Here is a 22,242-nt window from a genome sequence, read left to right as displayed (position 1 = left end):
GCATCAGTCTCCTCTCCCATTTCCTCACCTGTAATGTGAGCCTGTCCTTTGACCCACAGATCACAGAATTGCTGTAAGGCTCCAGTGCCCTAAAGACAGGGAAGCGGCCCTAGCCGGTGTGGCTCACTGGATAGAGCGTCGGCCCGGGTTCGATTCTGGTCAAGGGCACATGCCGGGGTTGTGGGCTCGATCCCCAGTAGGGGGTGTGCAGGAGGCAGCCGATCAATGATTCTCTCTCATCCTTTATGTTTTTCTCTCTCTCTCCCGCTCCCTTCCTCTTTGAAGTCAATAAAACATATTTTTTTAAAAAAGACAGGGAAATGCTCAATTAAAATCCTCCCCGCCTCCCCCCATGGATGCCTTAGAACTGGAAGAGACTTATGAATCCCTCTGGGCCCACCCCTCACTGTCATAGGAAATTTGACCCAGGGGGGCAGAGTGGGGAGGGAATGACTTCACAGCGAGTTGGGAAGGTCAGGGTTTGAACCTGGTCTCCTGACTTCCAGGCCGTGGCTGTTTCCGCTGATGGTCATTCTTACTGACAGAGAAATCCGCACTTTGTCTCCTTGTAGCCTGGGGCTCAAGCTCTGGGTGACTGGTGATCTAAAGACAGGGACAATGCCCTCGCTGGTTTGGCTCAGTGGACAGAGCGTCAAGCCTGCAGGTTCAGTTCCGGTCAAGGGCACATGCCCAGGTTGCAGGCTCCATCCCAGTGTGTGTGTGGGAGGGGAGGTGTGCAGGAGGCAGCCTATCCATGATTCTCTCTCACCATTGATGTTTCTCTCTCCCTTTCCCTTCCTCTTTGAAATCAATAATATGTATATATTAAAATCAACAAATAAAACATTTTAAAAAATAAAGACAGGGCCGAAACCGGTTTGGCTCAGTGGATAGAGCGTCGGCCTGCAGACTGAAAGGTCCTGGGTTCGATTCCGGTCAAGGGCATGTACCTTGGTTGTGGGCATATCCCCAGTGGGAGATGTGCAGGAGGCAGCTGATTGATGTTTCTCTCTCATCGATGTTTCTAACTCTATCTCTCTCCCTTCCTCTCTGTAAAAAATCAATAAAAATATATTTAAAAAAATAAAATGTATTTTAAAAAAATAAATAAAGACGGGGATATTGGCAACAGGTGAAATAAATAGGATGAGAGAAGGAGGCTGGAGCCTCAAGTGAAATGAAGATGAGAGGAGGCTGGAGCCTGGTGTGGGGGGGAGCTCAGGCAGAGAAAGCTCCCCCCGCACCCCCCCGCACCCCCCTCAGGTGTAGATCTGTGCCTGGGGCTTGGCTTTCATGCAGCTCTTAGAGGATTGCCCTACAGAAATCCCTGGGAGCCCAGCATTCCCCAGCTCCCAAAAACACCTTCTCTTCTGAAGCCAAAAAAACCTGCTGAGACGGTATGAACAAGAAACCCTTAGGCTGCCTGCAGCGGGGAAGTGGGACTTCCCACCCACATCAGTGAGGTGCCTTTGCCTTTGAAAAGGAAAAGAGGAAGGTGGGGAAAGAGATCCCGCCGGGGAAGGAACACGCCAGTGAATCACTTGGCAAGGATTTGAGACGGCCAGCGAGAGCAGAAAACCCCTGTGCTCACTGAGTGAGCATTTACCGGGCGCCTGCTGTTTGCAAGCTCAGCGCTGGGGGCCGGAGATTAAAAACCCCAGTCGGGCTGGCCCAGTGGGTGTGCGCGCTCAGGGAGCTTGTAGAAGAGAGGGAAGTGATGTGCAAATGAGTATCTCACTACAGCGTAATGAGTGCTTAGTGGAAATTCGAGCGGAGTGCAGAGGCAGCCAGAGGAGCAACTCCGGAAATCGGAAATCGTTTGAAAACAGCACTAGCCCGGGAGGCCTGGGGGATGGATGGCTGGAACTCTGCCAGGCGGGCCCTGGCCCCTACCTGTGTTGGAGGCAGGGATGAGTGAGAGCATCCAAGGAAATGAGGCAAGGATGGGTGTCCTCTGGAAAAAGGAGCCTAAGGGATCCTTTTAAATATACTTTTGTTGATTTCAGAGAGCAAGGAAGAGGGAGAGAGAGAGAGAAACATCAATGATGAGAGGGAATCATGGATCAGCTGCCTCCTGCACGCCCCCCACACTGGGGGTCAAGTCCGCAACCCAGGCATGTGCCCTTGACTGGAATCGAACCCGGGGCCCTTCAGTCCACAGGCCCGACGCTCTATCCACTGAGCCATACCGGCTAGGGATCCTTTCGAAGTGTAAGCTCTGTGAAGGCAGCAACCCTGTCCGTCTCCTTCAATGTCAGCAATTCCTAGGAGGCAGCAAGAACACAAGCAATCCTCGTTGAGGGAATGAAAGAAAAAGGGGAGGATGGGAAGAAGGGAGGGAGGAAAGGAACAGCAGCCTGTGTAACCAAGACGGGCATGGTTGTAACTGGAGACAAAACCCAGGTTGAGATCCCAGCTCTAGGTAGAGTATCTGTGTGGGTTCTGGTGCCAGCCCTGACTGCGCACTTATGTAAGCTTAGCAAGTCCTTTCTTTCTTTCTTTCTTGTTTTAATATATTTTTTATTGATTTCAGAGAGGAAGGGAGAGGGAGAGAGAGAGAGAAACATCAATAATGAGAGAGAATCATGGATCGGCTGCCTCCTGCACGCCCCCTACTGGGGATCGAGCCCACAACCCAGGCATGTGCCCTGACTGGGAATTGAACGGTGACCTCCTGGGACATAGGTCAACTCTCAACCACTGAGCCATGCCGGTCGGACACCTTTCTCTCTCTCTCTTTTTTTTTTTTTTATGAGAGAGAGAAACGTCGATTTTTTGTTCCACTTATGCGTTCATTGGTTGATTCCTGTGTGCGCCCTGAATGGGGATCAAACCCACAACCTTGGCGTATCAGGATGGTGCCCTAACCAGCTGAGCTCCCCGGCCAGGGCAGCTTAACAAGTCCTTGAACCTCTGTGCCCAAGTTCCTCACCTATGAAGTGGGAATATAACCATTCCTGTCTCGCTCTGTGGTGAGACTTAGATCAACGACTGGCTGTAGAAAGCTCAGCCCAGGGCCTTGCTTAGAGCAAGTGCTCCATACAGATTAGCCTTAAAAATGTCAGCGTTGCTTTGGGTGGAGTAGTTGGCCAAGCAGCTCATGTCAAGGTTATATAACTCCCCCCACCAAAGGAGGAATAATTCCTTTTCGCCTGATAAAGGCTCATTTTGAAATGTGTCTGCAGATTAGCACATCTCAAAGAAATGCGTTTTCACCTTTTTTTTGGGGGGGGGGGAGGCAATGATCTTTTTGTTTTGTTTTTTTGTTTTTAAAATATATTTATTGATTTTTTACAGAGAGGAAGGGAGAGGGATAGAGAGTTAGGAACATCGATGAGAGAGAAACATCGATCAGCTGCCTCCTGCACACCCCCGACTGGGGATGTGCCTGCAACCAAGGTACATGCCCTTGACCGGAATCGAACCTGGGACCCTTGAGTCCGCAGGCCGACACACTATCCACTGAGCCAAACCGGTTAGGGTGGCAATGATCTTTTTGAAATCAGGTGAACGCTATGATCCCTCTCACTAAACAGCATATCACTTTTGGGGTTCAGTTCACAGCTCCCCAAAGTCCACCCCAAGGGTTCAGGGGCCCCTGCTCTGCTGGACCGTTATGGGCTGTGATGACGGAACTGAGGCAGCGAGCAGCATGGAGAAAGGGCCCTTCTGGCCAGGGCCTGGGGCTCAGAGAGGGACTTAAGGAGGAAGAACTGGGTGGGAAGATGGTGAGGGCATTGATGCCTGATTTCTCGGTATCCTGGGAATGGAGGGGCCTCAGGTCTGATAAGCCAGACTGGAAGCCAGATCTCTCTCCTAGACCCTTACACTCCTGCCCCCATCCTCACCTGGCCTGGGGCACCTACCTCCCGCCTGTGAATTCGTGGTGGTCTCAGGGGAAAGAGAGTCACTAAGCAGTGACAGTTGCCCCTTTAAGGTGGCAGGTGCCAAACATCAGCCGGGCCAGTGGCCCAGGCTCTGCAGGCCCCCAGGTGAGCAGCCGGCTTGAGGCCACAGGCTTGAGCCCTTCCTGAACTTGCGTTGGGGGCAGGGGAGTGGCAGGGGCAACTACGTGTTGTACCCTGTCAGGGCAAGGACAGGTTGAGCCCTGCTGGTTGCACCACAGCCCCGTGGGGCGGGGGATCCCCTCCCAAGGGAGTGGCCGGCTCAGGCCCCAACAGGCCCGGGGCAGGCGCACCCGGGCCTGAGCTGGGCGGGCTGGTTCGTCTCCCAGGGAGAGTTGCCGCCTCAGCACGAGGGTGGCAGGAGGCAGCTGGACCCAGAAGGGGTCCTTGGGGTTGGGCACCGAAGTGATTGGGGCGGAGGCAACTCAGATGGGCAAGGGGAACTGGTCACCAATAGCGTGGCTCTGTCCACGGGGCATCCGCCACATGCCAGCCCTTTCCGTGCACTCATAGCGGCTCTCCCGACGGCCCGTGGCGTTCCCACCTCCATTTGAGGAAGCTGAGGTTCAGACAGTGTGGCTTTTGCTCCCAGTCCACAAGGTACCGTTGGTGCTGAGTTTCTCCTTTTTTAAAAAATATATTTTTATTGATTTCAGAGAGGAAGGGAAAGAGAGAGAGAGAGAAATATCCATGATGAGAGAGGATCATTGATGGGTTGCCTCCTACACGCCCCGCACCGGGGATCAAGCCTGCAACCCGGGCATGTGCCTTTGACCAGAATCGAACCCGGGACCCTTCAGTCCGCAGGTGACGCTCTGTCCACTGAGCCAAACTGGCTAGGGCTTGAGCTTCTCCCTCTGATGGAAGAACCGAGGTGCCTGAGCCCTGGATTCTACCACCTCCCAGAGCAGGAAACACGGGGACCCGTGCAGGGGCGTCATGCAGTTTCATACAGTTTGGGGAACAGAGATGAGGCCACGCACGCGCATTGCCAGACCCCGTGAGCAGCTGCCAGTGAGGCGTGAGGCCGTGCTGGTGCTGGCCTGGGAATGCCCTCTGCTGCGGAGGGCACTGCCCCAGGGAGGCAGCCAGCCACCAGGATCTAGAAGCCATTGGCCGATTTGAAAGCATACACAGGGAGTGCCAGCTTCCTTATCACCATGTACCGATGCTTCAGGTGAGCTGCTGCCCAGCTCCTGGGGAGGAGACACCGGCCAGGGCAGGGCGGGGAGCTGCAGCTGCAGGTTGGCTGAAGACGAGGGCTCAGGCTCCTCTGAGGGGACCCTGGCGGGCAAGGGGCCAAGGCCCTGGGGGGCTGAGCCCAAGCCAGTGCGAGTCTGCCAACCAGAACCCGGGACGGGGAGGGGCGCTGCCTCAGGAGGAGGTGGGTGAGACCTTTGGGTTCAAGCTCCACTGGGCTGGGCAGGCGGCCCCTCCCCCATGGCCAGCAAACAAGGCATTGACTTCCAGGGCAGAACTGCGGGAGCCAGCGTCCCTGGGTGGGAATGAGGGCAGCAGGCCTGGCCGGGGACCACCTGGCAGGGGCCATCCGTGCCCAAGCACGCGGCTGGCCTCCACCTGGGCAGAGGCTGTCCCTGGGTAGAGGGTTAGTGAGTATTGATTGCTGGCAAGGCTGACTATGGCCTGGACTGACCATCCCACGGCCAGCCCTTGCCCAGTGCCTGTGTTCACTGCCCTTTCCTTATGCGCAGTAGGTTAGCGAGGCAGCGGGCAGGTGTTCATTAGATTCCAGAGAGGAAGGGAGAGGGAGAGAAACATCCATGATGAGAGAGAATCATGGATCGGCTGCCTCCTGCACGCCCCCCACTAGGGATCAAGCCCACAACCTGGGCATGTGCCCCGACCAGGAATCTAACCGTCACCGCCTGGTTCATAGGTCGATGCTCAACCACTGAACCATGCCGGCCAGCCGGGTGCCTTATATTTTTAACCCTTTCACTTCCCCTTGATTCCCTGTCATTTTCTCTTTCCCTTGTAGCCTTTCTTATGCCTCTTCCTCTCTCCCTCTTCTATGGGTCGTCTCATTTTTTATTTTCTTCCACCTGATCCTATAGGTGAGGTATTTGTTTATTTTTTTTTAATATATTTTATTGATTTTTTACAGAGAGGAAGGGAGAGAGATAGAGAGTTAGAAACATCGATGAGAGAGAAACATCGATCAGCTGCCTCCTGCACATCTCCCACTGGGGATGTGCCCGCAACCCAGGTACATGCCCTTGACCGGAATCGAACCTGGGACCCTTCAGTCCGCAGGCCGACGCTCTATCCACTGAGCCACACCGGTTTCGGCCCTTGAGCTCTTTATACACATCACGGATGTTCTGGCTGAGAAGGACTCGCCCGCGTCCAAGAGGGGCAAAGGGGAGCAGGAGACGTGGCGTTGGCGTGGGAACCAGGCTGGCCCACAGGAAGTCAGCTCGAATGAGGGTTTTTTTTTTCTGTCAGCCATCCTCCTGTTTTTTCCCCAGCTTGGGGAGGGCCAGTGGGCACAGGAAGGGAAGACAGTGGAGCTCACAGAGGCCGAGGCCGCCGTGCTGGGGGCGCGCCGTGGGGCTCCGCTCCAGGCCCACCGCTGGGTCCCTCATTTTGTCCAAGTGCTGTGCTTGGCAGCGGGGCTTTCGGAGACGGAAGACCCGTCACTGTCCTCAAGGGGCTTGCCACCCACTTGGCATAAGACATGCTTGGACCCGGCCGGCGTGGGTGAGTGTCGACCTACGAACCTGGCGGTCACGGTTCGATTCCCGGTCAGGGCACATGCCTGGGTTTCGGGCTAGATCCCCGGTGTGGGGCGTGCAGGAGGCAGCTGGTCAATGTTTCTCTCTCATCATTGATCTATCTTCCTTCCTTCCTTCCTTCCTTCCTTCCTTCCTTCCTTCCTTCCTTCCTCCCTCCCTCCCTCTCTCTCTCTCTCTCTCTCTAACCCTTCCTCTCTGAAATCAATAAAAATATATATATTTAAAAAATTTTAAAGGACATACTAGACTCCTAGAGCATGAGCAGCCATGCGTGGGATATAATTAACCACCAGCGAGGCCGTATCAGCCCCTGCCTCTCCTCCTTAGGGGTAAGCATAGCAGTCACACAGCCCAGCTGTTGCCAAGACACTAAGGCAGACTAGCCCTGCGGCCCTTTAAGGAGGTACGTGCTGCTGGGATTCAGGCTCTAGCCCAGCCGTGGGCAAACTACGGCCCGCGGGCCGGATCCGGCCCGTTTGAAATGAATAAAACTAAAAAAAAAAAAAAAAAAAAAGACCGTACCCTTTTATGTAATGCTGTTTACTTTGAATTTATATTAGTTCACACAAACACTCCATCCATGCTTTTGTTCCGGCCCTCCGGTCCAGTTGAAGAACCCATTGTGGCCCTCGAGTCAAAAAGTTTGCCCACCCCTGCTCTAGCCAGTGCCTAGGTGAGAGCCGAAAGCCGAAGGAGGAAATGCTACAGCCAGCCCTAGCCGGTTTGGCTCAGTGGATAGAGCGTCGGCCTGCGGACTGAAGGGTCAAGGGCACCTGCCCCGGTTGCGGGCTCGATCCCCAGTCGGGGGGTGTGCAGGAGGCAGCCGATCCATGATTCTCTCTCATCATGGATGTTTCTATCTCTCCCTTCCTCTCTGAAATCAATAAAGATAATTAAAAAAAAAAAAAAAGAAGGTAGAAGAAGCAAGTGTGCAGCCAGTTCCCTGATTTCAACAGGATCTCTTGCAATTTCTTCCATAAGATTCTATGGGTCATATGGAGAAACGGGCCGAAATCATGCAGTGAGGAGGCCCCCTTGCTAGCTGCTCCACCTGCAAGGGATATTGGTCAGGTTTAAGCCTGGCGGGAGTCTCCTGTGGCATCGGGCTCTGTTTGCGGCCCTGTATCACCCAGTTGTTTTTTCCAGTTTGGGAAGGACAAGTTGGCCCAGGAAGGGAAGGCAGCGGAGGGCACAGGCGCCGGGGCTGCCGTGCTGGGGGCACGCAGCTGTGGGTCATTTACAAAATACCTGTAGCTTTTCTATATTAAGCAGTTGTTAAAACGTGGCCACAGACCAACTCATACTCTTTCCAACACACACACACACACACACACACACAGGTTTTTGCTGAATCATTTTGGAAGTTAGTGGCAAACATTGTGACACTTCACCTCTAAGACATCAACCTCAGCAGGCATCTTGGGAGGGCAGGGACGTTCTCCCGCAACCTTCATCCATGACCGTGCCGCAGACGTGCACCCTAACGCCACAACGTCTGCCCGTGTGCAGTGCACCCGAAAACTTCCCCAATTGCCCTATAGCCGTGATGGCGAACCTTTTGAGCTCGGCCTGTCAGCATTTTGAAAAACCCTAACTTCACTCTGGTGCCGTGTCACATATAGACATTTTTTGATCTTTGCCACCATAGTAAAACAAAGACTTATATTTTTGATATTTATTTTATATATTTAAATGCCATTGAACAAAGAAATATCAACCAAAAAAAATGAGTTCGCGTGTCATAGGTTCGCCATCGCTGCCCTGTAGCTTTTCCCCTCAGGGAGTCAATCAAGGTTCACAGGTTGCATTTGATTATCAGCTCTTTTGAGTTTCTTGACCTAAAACCGCTCCCCCTGCCTTTATTTATATATTTATTTATTTATCTTTGCCCTTCGTCACAGGGATGCGTTTGGAGGGTGCAGGTCCCTTGTCTGTAGAGCGCTGGGTGCATCTGACCGCGTCCTTGTGAATAGATCTGGGTCAAATGCTTTTGCCGAGCACGCTGCCGGGATGGACTGTGTGGTGTATTTCTTATTGTATCCCATCAGGGTGTAAATGATGTCAGGAAGTCCCATATTGGTGATGTTACTTTCTCTTTTTTTAAAATATATTTATTGATTTCAGAGAGGAAGGGAGAAGGAGAGAGAGATAGAAACATCCATGATGAGAGAGAATCATGGATCGGCTGCCTCCTGCACACCCCACACTGGGGATGGAGCCCGCAACCCAGGTATGTGCCCTTAGCCAGAATCGAACCTGGGACCCTTCAGTCGGCAGGCTGACGTTCTATCCACTGAGCCAAGTTGGCTAGGGCGCCACTTTCTTTTCTAATTGATTTTTAGGGTGGGGGGGGCGGGGAGAGAGAAAGAAACATCGACTGGTTGTTCCACTCCCTTACGCATTCATTGGTTGAGTCTTTTTTTTTTTAATATATTTTATTGATTTTTCACAGAGAGGAAGGGAGAGAGATAGTTAGAAACATCGATGAGAGAGAAACATCGATCAGCTGCCTCCTGCACATCTCCTACTGGGGATATGCCCGCAACCCAGGTGCATGCCCTTGACCGGAATCGAACCTGGGACCTTTCAGTCCGTAGGCCGACGCTCTATCCACTGAGCCAAACCGGTTTCGGCTGGTTGAGTATTGTATGTGCCCTGACTGGGCTGGAACCTGAAAGCTTGTCATATCTGACGATGCTCTAGCCAACTGAGCTACCCGGCAAGGGTCTGGTGATGCCGGTTTAAACTGCTTGGTTAAGATACTGAGAGCCGCCAAAACCGGTTTGGCTCAGTGGATAGAGCGTCGGCCTGCGGACTGAAAGGTCCCAGGTTCGATTCCGGTCAAGGGCATGTACCTGGGTTGCGGGCACATCCCCAGTAGGAGATGTGCAGGAGGCTGCTGATCGATGTTTCTCTCTCATCGATGTTTCTAACTCTCTATCTCTCTCCCTTTCTCTCTGTAAAAAATCAATGAAATATATTAAAAAAAAAAAAAAAAGATAGTGAGAGCCAAAGCCCTCCCTTAGAGATACAGTTTCTCTGTGGAAATTACTGAGTCACCTGCGGGGACAGACTTTGAGACCTTGTTCTTACAGAGTTTCCTAACAACCTTCCACCCAGTGGCTTAGCATCCAGTGATGATCCTTGCTTGAATCTAGATTTTTCCAACTCTATCACTTCTTCTACATTCACCAGCCGGCATATTTCTGTGCCAGAAAGCTTCCCTTCTGTCCCTTCTCTCCCTCTGTGTTTCTCTGAATGTCGCCGTGGACGGATGGGTTGTTTTTCATTTCATCCACTAGAATCCATTATTTCCTTATTGTCAAGTTGGGTCACCAGGCTGGCCCCATTTGTCCTTTTGACACGATCCCATTAATCTTTAACCAATTCCTTGCTTTCTGGCCAAACAAAATATCCCAGGCTCACAAATTACTTTCTCTTTCATTTCCCCACAGTCCTGGTACCTTTTATTGGAGATAGATATTTAGAAACCAAGAACTGGGTGCTAGGTGTGCGACTATATATATATCTCCTCACCTGAGAATATTTTTCCATTGATTTTTAGAGAGTGGAAGAGAGAGGAAAAGACAGTGAGAAGTATTGATGTGAGAGAAACACATCGATTGGTTGCCTTCTGCATGAGCCCCGGCCAGGGAGGAGCCTGCAACCCAGGTATGTGCCCTTGATGGGAATCAAACCTGGGACCCTTCCGTCCGCAGGACGATGCCCTGAACCAAACTAGTTAGGGCTCGCCCAGTATTCTTATCAATGACTTGAATAAAGGCATACAAATGCTTATCAAGTTTAAAGGTGTCTCAAAACTGGGAGGGAAGCAAAATGTACCATAATAGAGTAGATATTCAGAATGACCTCCACAGGATGAAATCTGGACCAGGACCAAAAGATTTAAAAGAGGTCAGTAGGAAGTGCTGTGTTTTGGCTGAAGAAAGACATTGCATAATTTCACGTTTGGGAGAAACTCTTTATTGGACCAAAGGTGATATACCTATGTTGTTTTATGTGTGCCAGCAGCATTCCATGATCCTTAGATTGCATTCATTCATCCATCTATTCATTCATTCATTCATTCATTTATTCAGCCAGCACTCCTTGAGGGCCTATACATACCAGGCACTGTTTTGGAGGCTTGGGATTAGTAACAAGCAGAGAAGCAAAAATCCCTGCCCTTCTCAGTCAGTATCTTGGGGATGGAGGGGCAGGTGGGGCGTTCAGACAATAAAGAAAAACCACAACAAATAAGCAAATCAGATAGTATGTTATTAGGTGATGAGTACCTGGAAAGAAAGAAAAAACCTCAGGGTAAGGGGAATAGTGGGGGAAGTGCGGATTCTTCAAGAAGGCGATCTTTGCCCGGCCCGCGTGGCTCAGTGGTTGAGTGTCAACCTATGAACTAGGAGGTCACTGTTCGATTCCCAGTCAGGGCACATGCCTGGGTTGCAGGCTCGATCCCCAGTAGGGGGCGTGCAGGAGGCAGCTCCTCAATGATTCTCTCTCATTGATGTTTCTATCTCTCTCTCCCTCTTTTAAATTAATTTAAAAAATTAAACAAAAAAAAACAATAATAGATGCCCTAGCATAAAAAAAAAAGAGAGATCTTTGAGCAAAGACTTGGAGGAAGGGACCCAACCTGGTGGCTACTGGGAGAGAAGCTCCAGGCAGAGAGAGTAGCCAGGGCAAAGGTCCTAGCAGAGAGCTGTGCGTAGTCCTGGGGTGGAGCCGGAGGCGTGGACACCATTGGCTGAAGGTGGATGGATGACACTGATAAAGGTGGTGTCCAAGGCCTGGCTAGGCTAGAAGTGGGGTGCTTGCTGCTGCCCACATCACTTGGGCAACTCTGTGTCCAGTGCTGAGATCTCCTTATTTCTTCTTCTTTTTTTTCCTTTTAAATATATTTTTATTGATTCCAGTGAGGAAGAGAGAGGGAGAGAGGGATCGAAACATCAATGATGAGAGAGAATCATTGATCAGCTGCCTCCCGCACCTTCCACACTGGGGATCAAGCCCGCAACCCAGGCATGTGCCCTTGACTGGAATCGAACCGTGACCTCTTGGTTCATAGTTCGATGCTCAACCACTGAGCCACGCCAGCTGGGCGAGACCCTTTTTTATTTTTGTGTGTGGCGTTTTATTTTTTTTGGTTTGTTTGTTTTTAAACTTTCTTTTTTTAAAAAAATATATTTTATTGATTTTTTACAGAGAGGAAGGGAGAGGGATAGAGAGTCAGAAACATCGATGAGAGAGAAACATCGACCAGCCGCCTCCTGCACACCTCCCACCGGGGATGTGCCCACAACCCAGGTACATGCCCTTGACCGGAATCGAACCTGGGACCTTTCAGTCCGCAGGCCGACGCTCTATCCCCTGAGCCAAACCGGTTTCGGCAAGTGTGTGGCGTTTTTGTTTTTTGTTTTGTTTTTTTTCTTGGGAGCCCTTGTCGCCTGGTCCTTGCCCATAGATGGGTGTCAGGATGGTGGAGGTGCAGAAATCATGGCACGCGGGGAAGCTTGGCTGCGAGAGAGGACAGCGGGGACCGTGTGAGTGCTGCGCCCACCCGGACGGCCACCCTGTGGCCCAGGATGCGGCCGGCCCTGGGGGTGGGTGAGAGCAAAAGGTGTTGGCTCTGAGGAAGCTCGCGTTGGCGGGGGATGAAGAGGAACTTTCTCAGGATGGCAGCTCATTCCTGGGGCCGCCGTTCCCACTGCCATGGAAATGAGGAGCCGGGGTTTGGGAACTACTTTCAAGTGGAACGACAGGAAGAATTACGTCTGACTGTGGTCCTGTGCGCTCCTAGGAAAAGTTGAACCGTTTCCCAAAGCTTACTTCTCCTTTTCTTTTTTTTATTTTATTTTATTGATTTTTCTACAGAGAGGAAGGGAGAGGGATAGAGAGTCAGAAACATCGATGAGAGAGAAACATGGATCAGGTGCCTCCTGCACATCTCCCACTGGGGATGTGCCCGCAACCCAGGTACATGCCCTTGACCGGAATCGAACCCGGGACCCTTCAGTCCGCAGGCCGTCGCTCTATCCACTGAGCCAACCGGTCAGGGCTTCTCCTTTTCTTTTTTTTGTTGTTGTTAATCCTCACCCGAGGATATTTTCCATTAATTTTTTAGGGAGAGTGGATGAGAGAGGGAAAGAAATATCAATGTGAGAGAAACACATCGATTGGTTGCTTCCGGGGAGAGCCTGGTATGTTCCCTTGACTGGAATCGAACCCAGGACCCTTTGGTCCGCAAGTCAACGCTCTCTCCACTGAGCCAAACCGGCCAGGGCCTTACTTATCCTTTTTATGATCTTTGCAGTTTGATACGCTCTGTTGTGTCTATTTCTTTTTTTCAAATGTTGAGAGGGAGCCACTACATTGGTTCTGGGACTTACTTAGGGGTGCAGGTTGCAGTTTGAAACCCCTGGTCTCCGCAGGACTGAGCTCCATCCTGGGGCACGTTAGGAACCAGGAATGGGGGTGGGGGGCATGGACCGTGCCTCTTCTAAGTGGGTGCCTCTGGGACCCCTCCTGCCTCAGGGAGTGCCGTCTCCTGCCTGGCTACGTGCAGGTTAGTGGAGAAGGTCTCACCTCCTAGGCCGTGTATTAAATCCTATTATTCCACGTAAATTAATCTCGCACCGCTCCTCCCACCCGAGATCTGGCTGCCTGTGGACAGAATTCTAAGCGCGGACGCCCCCGCAGGGCACCGGGCTGGGCGGTGGGCCTGCAGTGAGCGCAGCCAGGCCCTAAGGTGGACGGACCCCGAGCAGAAATTAGAAATTTATTTACGAAGCAACCAGCCCCGGCGTCAGCACCGGCTCGGCCGCGTTTATTCGGTCACGGGCGAGTGGGTGCCGGGAGCATTCGCGGGGGAGGAGGATTTAAGGGGCCAGACCCTCACGGGGCGCGCAGGGGAGAGACCCACAGGTTTTCCCAAACCCCCCGCTCGCCGAGGGTCGCGCAGCCGCCGGAAGGGGCCGGGGCGGCGGTGGGAGGGTCTGGGGTGGGAGGCGGGGAGCTGTGGCCCCGCTTCCCTCCGCGCCCCGCGCTCCGGCCGCCTCGGCGCGCGGGGATCCCCGGCCTCGGCCTCTCCAGGCGCGCACCCAGCTGGCGCCCCCGAGGTCGGCCGCAGCGCCCAGGAAGGAGGAAGGGGGAAGGGGCGGGAGGGCGGGGAGCGGAGCGGGGAGAGGCAGGACGCGGTCCACTTCCTCCTCCGGCGCCGCCCTCCGCCCCGCGCTCCCGGGAGAGCTGACTCGGAGCGCGGCCAGCGGGACCGCGCGGTGGGGGTCGGAGGGGCGCGCGCTCGGCGGCCACGTGACCCGCACCCCAACCCCCAGGTCCGGGGGCGGGGCCGCCGCCCGCGAGTCCAGTGGAACCACCTGAGCCGGAGCCGGGGAGACGCCGTCGCTGTCCGAACCGCGCGCGCCGCGATGGCCCCGAGGACCCGGCCGCCGCCGCTGCTGCTGCTCCTGCTGCTGCTGCCGCCGCCGCCTGCGGCTCGGGCGCTCGTGCCCCGGATCAGCCTGCCGCTGGGTGAGTGCGGGCGACCCCGCGGGGCGCGGGCCCCGGGAGGGGAGGGGAGGGGAGGCGGCCCCGAGTGCCTCGTGCGGACGTTGCAGTGACAAAGGAGGCAGGGGGCGCGTTGGAGATGTGGGGTTCGCTGGGACCCCTCCTCCTGGGAAAGTGCTACGCGGAGGGAGGGGGGAGAGGGGAGCTGTTGGGGCCGCGGGCTCCTTTCTTCCATTCTTTTAATGCGGGGGGGGGGGTTCCTCGCCCCCCTGCTGCCTCTTTAGGGTGCCCTTTTGGCTGTGACTCCCTTATCCCCCCCCCCCCAATCCTCCACCCCGGGTGCTGGCTACCCGCCGGTCCGCCTGCGCATCTGCTTGTCTTTGATGCTGACCAGAGCCAGCCGCGGTGCCGCCCCCGAGAGCAGCTTGGGGTGGAGGGAGGGGGCTGTGCTTGCGGCCCGTAAACACCGGGGTTTGGTATTCCAGCAAGTCACAGAAGGAAGGGCCGGCGCTCCATCCTTCACCCTAATGGACACGGTGGGATCCCCAGGACCTGGGAGGGGCCGTAGTAGGGAGGGGGGCAGTCTGGGTGCGCCGGAGACTCCAGGCCCTGGAGGCAGGAGGACCATCCTCCAGGGCCAGGTCCCGCCCCTGGAGCTCACAGCTGCTTCTGTGGCCCCCTCCTTTTCCAGCCCTCTGCTCCCCCCTCTCCTTACCCCCCTCTCACCTGGTTGCTTCTCCAATTTCTCTTTGAAATCGGAGGGACCTGGATTATTCTAAGCCCATTTCTGCTCCTGGGCAAGTCAGTTCCTCCGCCCTGAGCCCCAGGTTGCTCGCTTTGCAAAATACTCCCCGTCACAGCTCCCTTGCAAGCCTGTCTTGGGAGCGTTGGTGAAGCCAGGTGTATTGCGTGGGCATAACGTCTATAGGTCTTGTTTCTCCAAGCCCTTTCACTCGCTGGTTGTCACACTGTGTGAATTAGAATAAAGGACCCATGCATCCCAGGTTCCAGACGTCCTTTTCTTCCAGCGCTCCCCACTTCTAAGAGCATTCTGTTTGCAAAAGGAAAGAGTAGCAGAATCAGCACTCAGAGCCACCTCGTGGCCCAGTAGCGCCGAGAAGGTGTCCCGGCTGCAAACCGGCCTCGGCCACTTAGGAACCACGTGACCCCGAGCAAGCTGCCTAAGCTCTCTGGGCCTTGATTTTCTCATCTGTAAAATGGGCACAACACCGGCACCTGCCTCAGGGCTCTGAGGAGTCAATCCCATTTATGTCTGAAAAGTCCTCAGGACGGGGCCTGGCACCAGAAGCCGCTGAGTGAGTGCTCACTGTCATTGCTGTTGTGTTAGGCACAGACTCAGCCTTGGCATGTCCTGCAGAACTGGGGCGATTCGGCCTGGGGTGGGGCGGTGCTGGCCTGTGGTTTGACCGCGGCCCCTTGGGTGCTCCGGCGTGTGAAGTGAGCGTCCACGTGTCTCCGGACCCGGGCCTGCTGCTGCCTGGTTGTTTCTCGGTTGTGGCCACAGCTCTCCTGTGCCCTCAGACCCTCTCAGTTTTGGGAGCAGGTGAGATGAGGTGGGGACGGCTGCTCGAGGGACTCCATGTGTGGCCCAAGGGGCATGTCAGGTGCACCAGGTCTTGTGTCCAGCTCCGGAACTCCATGGGGGACCACGCATGGCGTCACTAAGTTGGGGAGCCGTGAGGAGGAACCGAGAGCACCTCTTTTCTGAGAGCAGCTGGGATGCTTTGGGGGGATTCCCCACACAGCTCCGAGACCTGGCCACTTCCTCAGACCCGTGGCCATTGCCAGGCCGCAGTACGGCTGCCGCACGCCAGCACCCCCTGCACGGGTCACGTGGTGCTGGGGTCAGCGTGTCTGTGTCCTCAGATTCATGTTCGTTCTAGCTGGTTTGGCTCCGGGGACAGACCTTCATCCCGAGGACTGAAGGGTCCTGAGTTCCAGGCATTCTAGTTAAGGGCACGTACCTCAGTGGCAGGCTCAACCCCTGGCCCTGATCAGGGTGCTGGTGGGAGGCAACCAGTTGATACGTGTCTTTCACAGCAATGTTTCTCTCTCTGTCTCTCCCTCTCCCTTCCACTCGCTCTAAAAGTCAGTGGAAAAATACCCTTGGGTGAGGATTAACCACACACACACACACACACACACACACACACAATCATGTTAAAATCCTAACCCTGGGAGGACTGAGTCACTCAGGTTCATCTGTGAGGACCCCCGAGATGACACATTTGGGGCCCCGCTGAAGGGTCGAAATGCAGTCCGTACTCTGCCCTCCACGCTGTGACTCCTGGAGGAAGTAGACCTTCCCCTGTGTCCCTGCGGCTGGGTCAGCCCGGCGGGGACTTCTCGTCCTCGTCCCGCCAAAGCCCGGCAGAGTTTAGCAGCTCCCTGGCACCTGACCTTGGGAGCTGAGCACATAGCCACGCTTCACTGAGCTGCACCACAACCCGGAGTGCCCGCCCCACCGGGCTTCCTCCTGGCCTGGCGCCCGCCCCCCTCCCGTCTGTGTGTGTGCGGATTGTCCTGCAGGGCCGGGTGCCCCAGAGGGGAATTCTCCGGTGACTGACCAGGCTCACCTTCCCACCGTGGCTTGAAGCAGCTTCCTGCCTCATCCCTGGGGGCTCGTTAGATGTTCCTGGCAGCCTGCCCGTCCTGGGCAGGACCATGGTGACCATGCGACACTGGGCCCCAGGCCCCAGGGCACCTTCCTCTCAGAACAGGGAGAAAGGCATGGAGCTAGAGCCCACACCCCCTCCCTGCCATCTGCCCTCCCCTCCTGAACCGCCCCCCCCCCCCCCCAGGGCCTGGATGCCTGGAGACAGTGGGCTGTGTCTGTAGTTTTGAAAAAAATATCCCTGAAAGTGGAGCGTCCTTCCTATGGGACTCTCATTACTGTCCATCCGATTCCTGGGGCCGCCAGGAGGGGTGCTCCACGCATGGCCAGGATGGGGAGGGGGCCTGGGGGCTCCAGGCTCAGCAGTGCAGGCCGCGGCCCTCAGAGGAAGTGGCTTGTCTCTGGGAGAGACGCATCAGAGAAGCGTGTGGAGTTTGGGTTCTGCTGGGGTGGGAGCTGGGTGGCCTGGAGCTCCGGAACCAAGGGGGCTGCTGTGTGGAGAGCAGGAGAGATGCTGAACGGAAATGATGGCCGGGGTGTGTGAGCTGCGAATTCCGGCTCCTGTGGCTCATGCAAGTCTTAATGGGTCCCCTTATTTGGGCAGCTAAAAGGAGTTGTTCATTTCCACCCTGCCCTGAAGTGCCTGCCTGGGAAGCGCTGGACACAGTGTTTCCAAACCAGATGGGAACGAAATCCGCAGGCCTGCGCCCTGCGGTCAACAAAACCCCATTGAGCCCAGAGAATGAGGCACCAATCAGCTACTTGTCCTCTGACCCCGGAGTGGGCACCCAGGGTCAGTCTGCTCTGAGAAGCCCGGGGTACAGGCTGTTTTTTGTTTTTGAAATTTCAGAAAGGAAGGGAGGGAGGGAGAGGGGGAGAGAGAGAGAGAGAGAGAGAGAGAGAGAGAGAGAGAGAGAAACATCAATGATGAGAGAGAGTCATTGATTGGCTGCCTCCTCCACGCCCCACACTGGGGATCGAGCCTGCAACCTGGGCATATGCCCTGACCGGGAATCGAACCGTGACCTCCTGGTTCATAGGTCGATGCTCAACCACTGAGCCACGCCGGCCAGGCGAGACCCTTTTTTTAAAATATATTTTTATTGATTTTAAGAGGAAGGGAGAGGGAGAGAGAAACATCAATGAGAGAGAATTGTTGATCGGCTGCCTCCTGCACGATTGGGAATTGAGCCCACAACCCAGGCATGGGCCCTGACTGGGAATTGAACCGTGGCCTCCTGGTTCATAGGTCAACACTCAACCACTGAGCCACCACAGCCGGGCGAGCTCCCGCCCCCTCCAGGCCCCCTTTCACATTGGCGAGATGGGAATAGTAGCAGGAACCTTGACGGGGTTCATGGCTGTAAAGTCTGGCACGCTGCCTGGCACGTGCGGCATCCCCAGCAAAAGCCCGAGCTGGTTTGGCTCAGTGGATAGAGCGTTGGACTGCGGACTGAAGGGTCCCTGGTTCAGTTCCAGTCAAGGGCACGTGCCCAGGTCGTGGGCTCGATCCCCAGTGGGGGGCGTGCAGGAGGCAGCCGGTCAGTGATTCTCTGTCATCATTGATGTTCCTATCTCTCTCTCCCTCTCTCTCTGAAATCAATAAAATTTACATATATATATATATATATATATATATATATATATATATATATATATATATATATATATATATATAAAGGCAGAGGCTCCTGCTCCCCTTGGTGGGAATTTCCCGCCTGCCTAGCCTGGGGAGGTTGTCCATTCATTGAGCAGACACTGTCTGAGCGCCGGCTGGATGCAGGCCCTCTGCGAGGTGTCAGGGCCGCCAGCCGGGCAGGAAGTGGTGCAGACTTCCTCACCACTGCCCTGGGGGAGAAGCAAAGGTGATGATGCTTCCTTTAGTCCCCTTTCCTGGTGCTCCTGGTTCAGCTCTTCCAACTGCCTCCGCTGCCCGGGGCTGGGTTGCACCGCCCTCCTCCCTGCCCCTCACTGGCTCCACTCTGCCCTCTGCCTGACCCACGCTCAGCGGGGTGTCGAAATGCCTGTGAGCGCTGAGCTTGCACAACTTTGGGGGCACATCTGGATACACCTGCTCGCTCCTCCTCCAGACTAGAGAGGCGGGGTGACACGGGGCCTGGAGGAAAGGCTGGGCTGGGGTCGTGTTGTCAATCACTCCTTCCTGTGTCCCCTTCTTAGGGCCTGTGCCCTCCCCCACGCCCCCAGCCCCATGGGTATTCAGGATGGGTGGACAGGGCTCTGATAGGGCCCTTCCCAGGGGGACGAGGGGGGAGAGGAGCAAACAGAACAGGAGACTCCTGAGGTCCAGGTGGTCCAGGCAGGCCTGCCCTCAGCAACTCCTGCTGCTCCCCCCAGCTGGCTCCTGCCCCCACCGCCTCACGTTCTGACCTCTCCGTCCTGGCGGCGCTGCCCTATGCACAGCGTGGAGAGCGGCTTACACAGAGGCGGCCGTCTTGGGACATGTACTGAGGTCCCGTAATGCCATCTCCTGCCTTTCCCAAGGCAACAAGCCTTTTCTCTGCTCCTAGCCCTGTACCCTCTCCCTGGTCACTCTCTTTCTACTCTTAAAAAATATATTTGTATTGATTTCAGAGAGGAAGGGAGAGGGGGAGAGAGAGAGAGAGAAACATCAATGATGAGAGAGAGTCACTGATCAGTTGGCTGCCTCCTACACGCCCCCAACTGGGGATGGAGCCCACATCCAGGCATGACCGGGAATCGAACCGTGACCTCTTGGTTGATAGGTCGACACTCAATCACTGAGCCACATCGGCCAGGCTCCCTAGTCACTCTGTAGCCACCACTTGTCTGTGACCATCCCCACTACAAGGCAGGAGCCAGCCCGCCAGCCCCTAGGTGGCACAGCCAGTGCCCTCATGTTTTGTGCCCGGCGTTCAGAGCTCGGGAGAAGGTAGAAGGTGGGTAACAGGCAAAGAGCTGCGGGGGCCCCAGGCTGTCGTTGTCTTGTGTCCACCTGCATGGTAGGTGCATTATCCCCATTTTACAGATCAGACAGCTGAGGTTCAGAGAGGGGAAGTATTTTGTCAAAGACATGTAGCTCGACCCGGTCTCCATGGGACCTCTCTGGTCTGCACTTGTGGGCCCTCTGAGAAGCCCATCCTCATAGCGTACTGGGGTTTGGAGAGGTGGGGTCCTGTGGCGAGGGGGGTCTCGGTGGGGACAGTAGACAGAAACCTCATTTTTATCAGAATTCCTAAAGAAGGGGCCAACTGGCCTTGCTGGTTTGGTTCAGTGGATAGAGCGTCAGTCTGCAGACCAAAGGGTCCCAGGTTCGATTCCGGTCAAGGGCACGTACCTCGGTTGCAGGCTCCTCCCCGGCCCGGGCCCTGGTCAGGGCGTGCGCAGGAGGCAACCAATCGATGTGTTTCTCTCACATCGATATTTCTCTCTGTCTTTCCCTTTCTCTTCCACCCTCTCTAAAAATCAACGGGAAAATATCTTTAGGTGAGGATTAAAAAAAAGAGAGAGAGAGAAGGGGACCAGATGAACCAACTTGCTGCCTCTTTTTTGCCCCCACCCCACCCCTTGCCCATCCTCTGAGACAGACGCTAACAGCAAGAGAGAGGAAACCTCCCAGATGGCCCACTGTGTGCCAGGCACTGCCCTTGGGTGTGTGCGAGGGGGGGGGGGGGGAGGGGGACATTGTTCCATCTTGCACAGGGGAGGGGAGAGAACCGGGGCTCAGAGAGGTCGGTTCACATTGCCATGGCCACACAGCCAGAAAGGCTGGGGGCCAAGCCTGGAGCCACGGCTGTGAGCCACGGGAGCCACATTCCTTCCATCGGAGCCGGTGCCTCCCGCGCCACCTGTGAAATGTACAGAAAAGCAGCGCAGGGACCCGGCCCAGCCTTGAATAATGGATGGGCTATACTTCCCTCTGGTAAAGAACTCTGTCGAGGTCACGCCCTGGACGGGACAGGGATCCAGCTGAGGCCCCCGATGGTGCTGCCCGGTCGGAAATAGGGCCAACCCAGCAGCCTTGGCCGGGCACGAGGTGCCTGGCGGACGGATGCAAAACTCTCCAATAGGCGTGGCGTCCCAGGGGCCGTGGGCCAGGGCCAGGGCAGCTGCAGATGTGTTTTGTTTGGCCTCCAAGTGTTTTAGAGAAACTTGAATGGTTCACCGGTATTTAGCGCTCAGGAAGTTTTCTATAAAAATCCAGGTTTTAGCCCTTCTGAAGACCTGGCAAGGCCGGGCCCCCATCCCATTAGCAGCAAGCATGGGGGCTGCGTGGTGTTTACTCGGAGCAAAGGTGGGGAGGAAGGCTGGGTAAGGGGGGTCATGGCTAGGGTGTGGCTGTTGGTGACTCCGTAGCCTGGGAGCAGATCTGCATTTATTGGGTCTTCCTAGCACAGAGAGGGCAGGTGCCCGTCCAGGGTTGCACAGCTGGTTGGGGATCCAAGTCAGGACTCAGGCGTGGGCCTCCGGGTCCCTGTGGCCTCTCCCGCCTCCCTGCCGCGCCTTCAGCTGTCACACTTCCGTCTGCACCCTGGGACTCCAGCCAGGACAGCGTGTTCCGTACTTTGGGGAGGGGGCAGAGTAGGAGCAGTGCGAGTGTGAGGCCTCAGGGCCTCCAGACTGCCCCCCCCCCTTTAAAAACAGATATTTTTATTGATTTCAGAGAGGAAGGGAGAAGAAGAGAAAAATAGAAACATCAATGATGAGAGAGAATCATTGATCGGCTGCCTCCTGCACAGCCCCTACTGGGGATTGAGCCCACGACCCAGGCATGTGTCCTTGACCGGAATCAAACCCGGGACCCTTCAGTTCATAGGCCAGTGCTCTAGCCACTGAGCCATACCGGCTAGGGCCAGACTGCCCCCTTTGAATCTGGTGCCCCTCCCTGGACCGGAGCATCCGAATTGGGACTTAGGACTCTGTCAGTCATTCATTCAATCAACAGATGCTTATCAAATCGAACAACTTTTTCGAACGCACCTGGCCAGGTGATACAAATATCTATCTATATATATAAAAGCCTAAGCAACTGTTACGACAGAACGGCTAGTTGCTATGATGCGCACTGACCACTAGGGGGCAGACACTCAATGCAGGAGCTGCCCTCAGGCCCCGATCTCCGATGGGGCCTGCTGGACAACCTCCCAGTCCCTCCCCACAGCTGGCAGGTCCCAATCACCCGATTGGGGCTGGGCCCCGGGCTGGGACAGGGAACCAGGGGTGGGTGGCGGTGTACTCAGGCGGCGAGGGAAGGAGGAAGGGGGGAGGTGGAGAACCGTGCAGTGGCAGCACGGGCGGTGAGGGAAGTAGGAGACAGGGAGACAGGGAACCTGATAGGCCCTGATCGCCAGCCAGGCCTAGCGACCCCACCCGTGCATGAATTTCGTGCACCAGGCCTCTAGTGGGCTATAAATAGGAATAAGATAGTTAGTCCTCAAGGCACAGTCAG

General features: G+C 55.2%; 1 protein-coding gene across 4 annotated transcripts in view; it reads left to right on the top strand.

Moving 5' to 3' along the window:
- SEMA4B (semaphorin 4B) overlaps nucleotides 1-22,242 on the top strand; it is a 45,800-nt gene that overhangs the window by 849 nt on the left and 22,709 nt on the right. For 3 of the 4 annotated variants that reach the window (XM_059678056.1, XM_059678058.1, XM_059678057.1), the window contains exon 2: nucleotides 14,008-14,203. In XM_059678056.1, the coding sequence (XP_059534039.1) occupies nucleotides 14,008-14,203 (196 nt within the window). Of the gene's footprint in view, nucleotides 1-13,883; nucleotides 14,204-22,242 lie in introns of those variants that run through there. The other variant, XM_059678059.1, reaches the window with a different exon arrangement.

The sequence above is a fragment of the Myotis daubentonii genome, chromosome 21 (assembly GCF_963259705.1).
Source record: "Myotis daubentonii chromosome 21, mMyoDau2.1, whole genome shotgun sequence".
Classification (NCBI taxonomy): Eukaryota; Metazoa; Chordata; class Mammalia; order Chiroptera; family Vespertilionidae; genus Myotis; species Myotis daubentonii.
The sequence above is the reverse complement of the archived record's forward strand: the minus strand, read 5'-3'. Positions and strand labels throughout refer to the sequence as shown.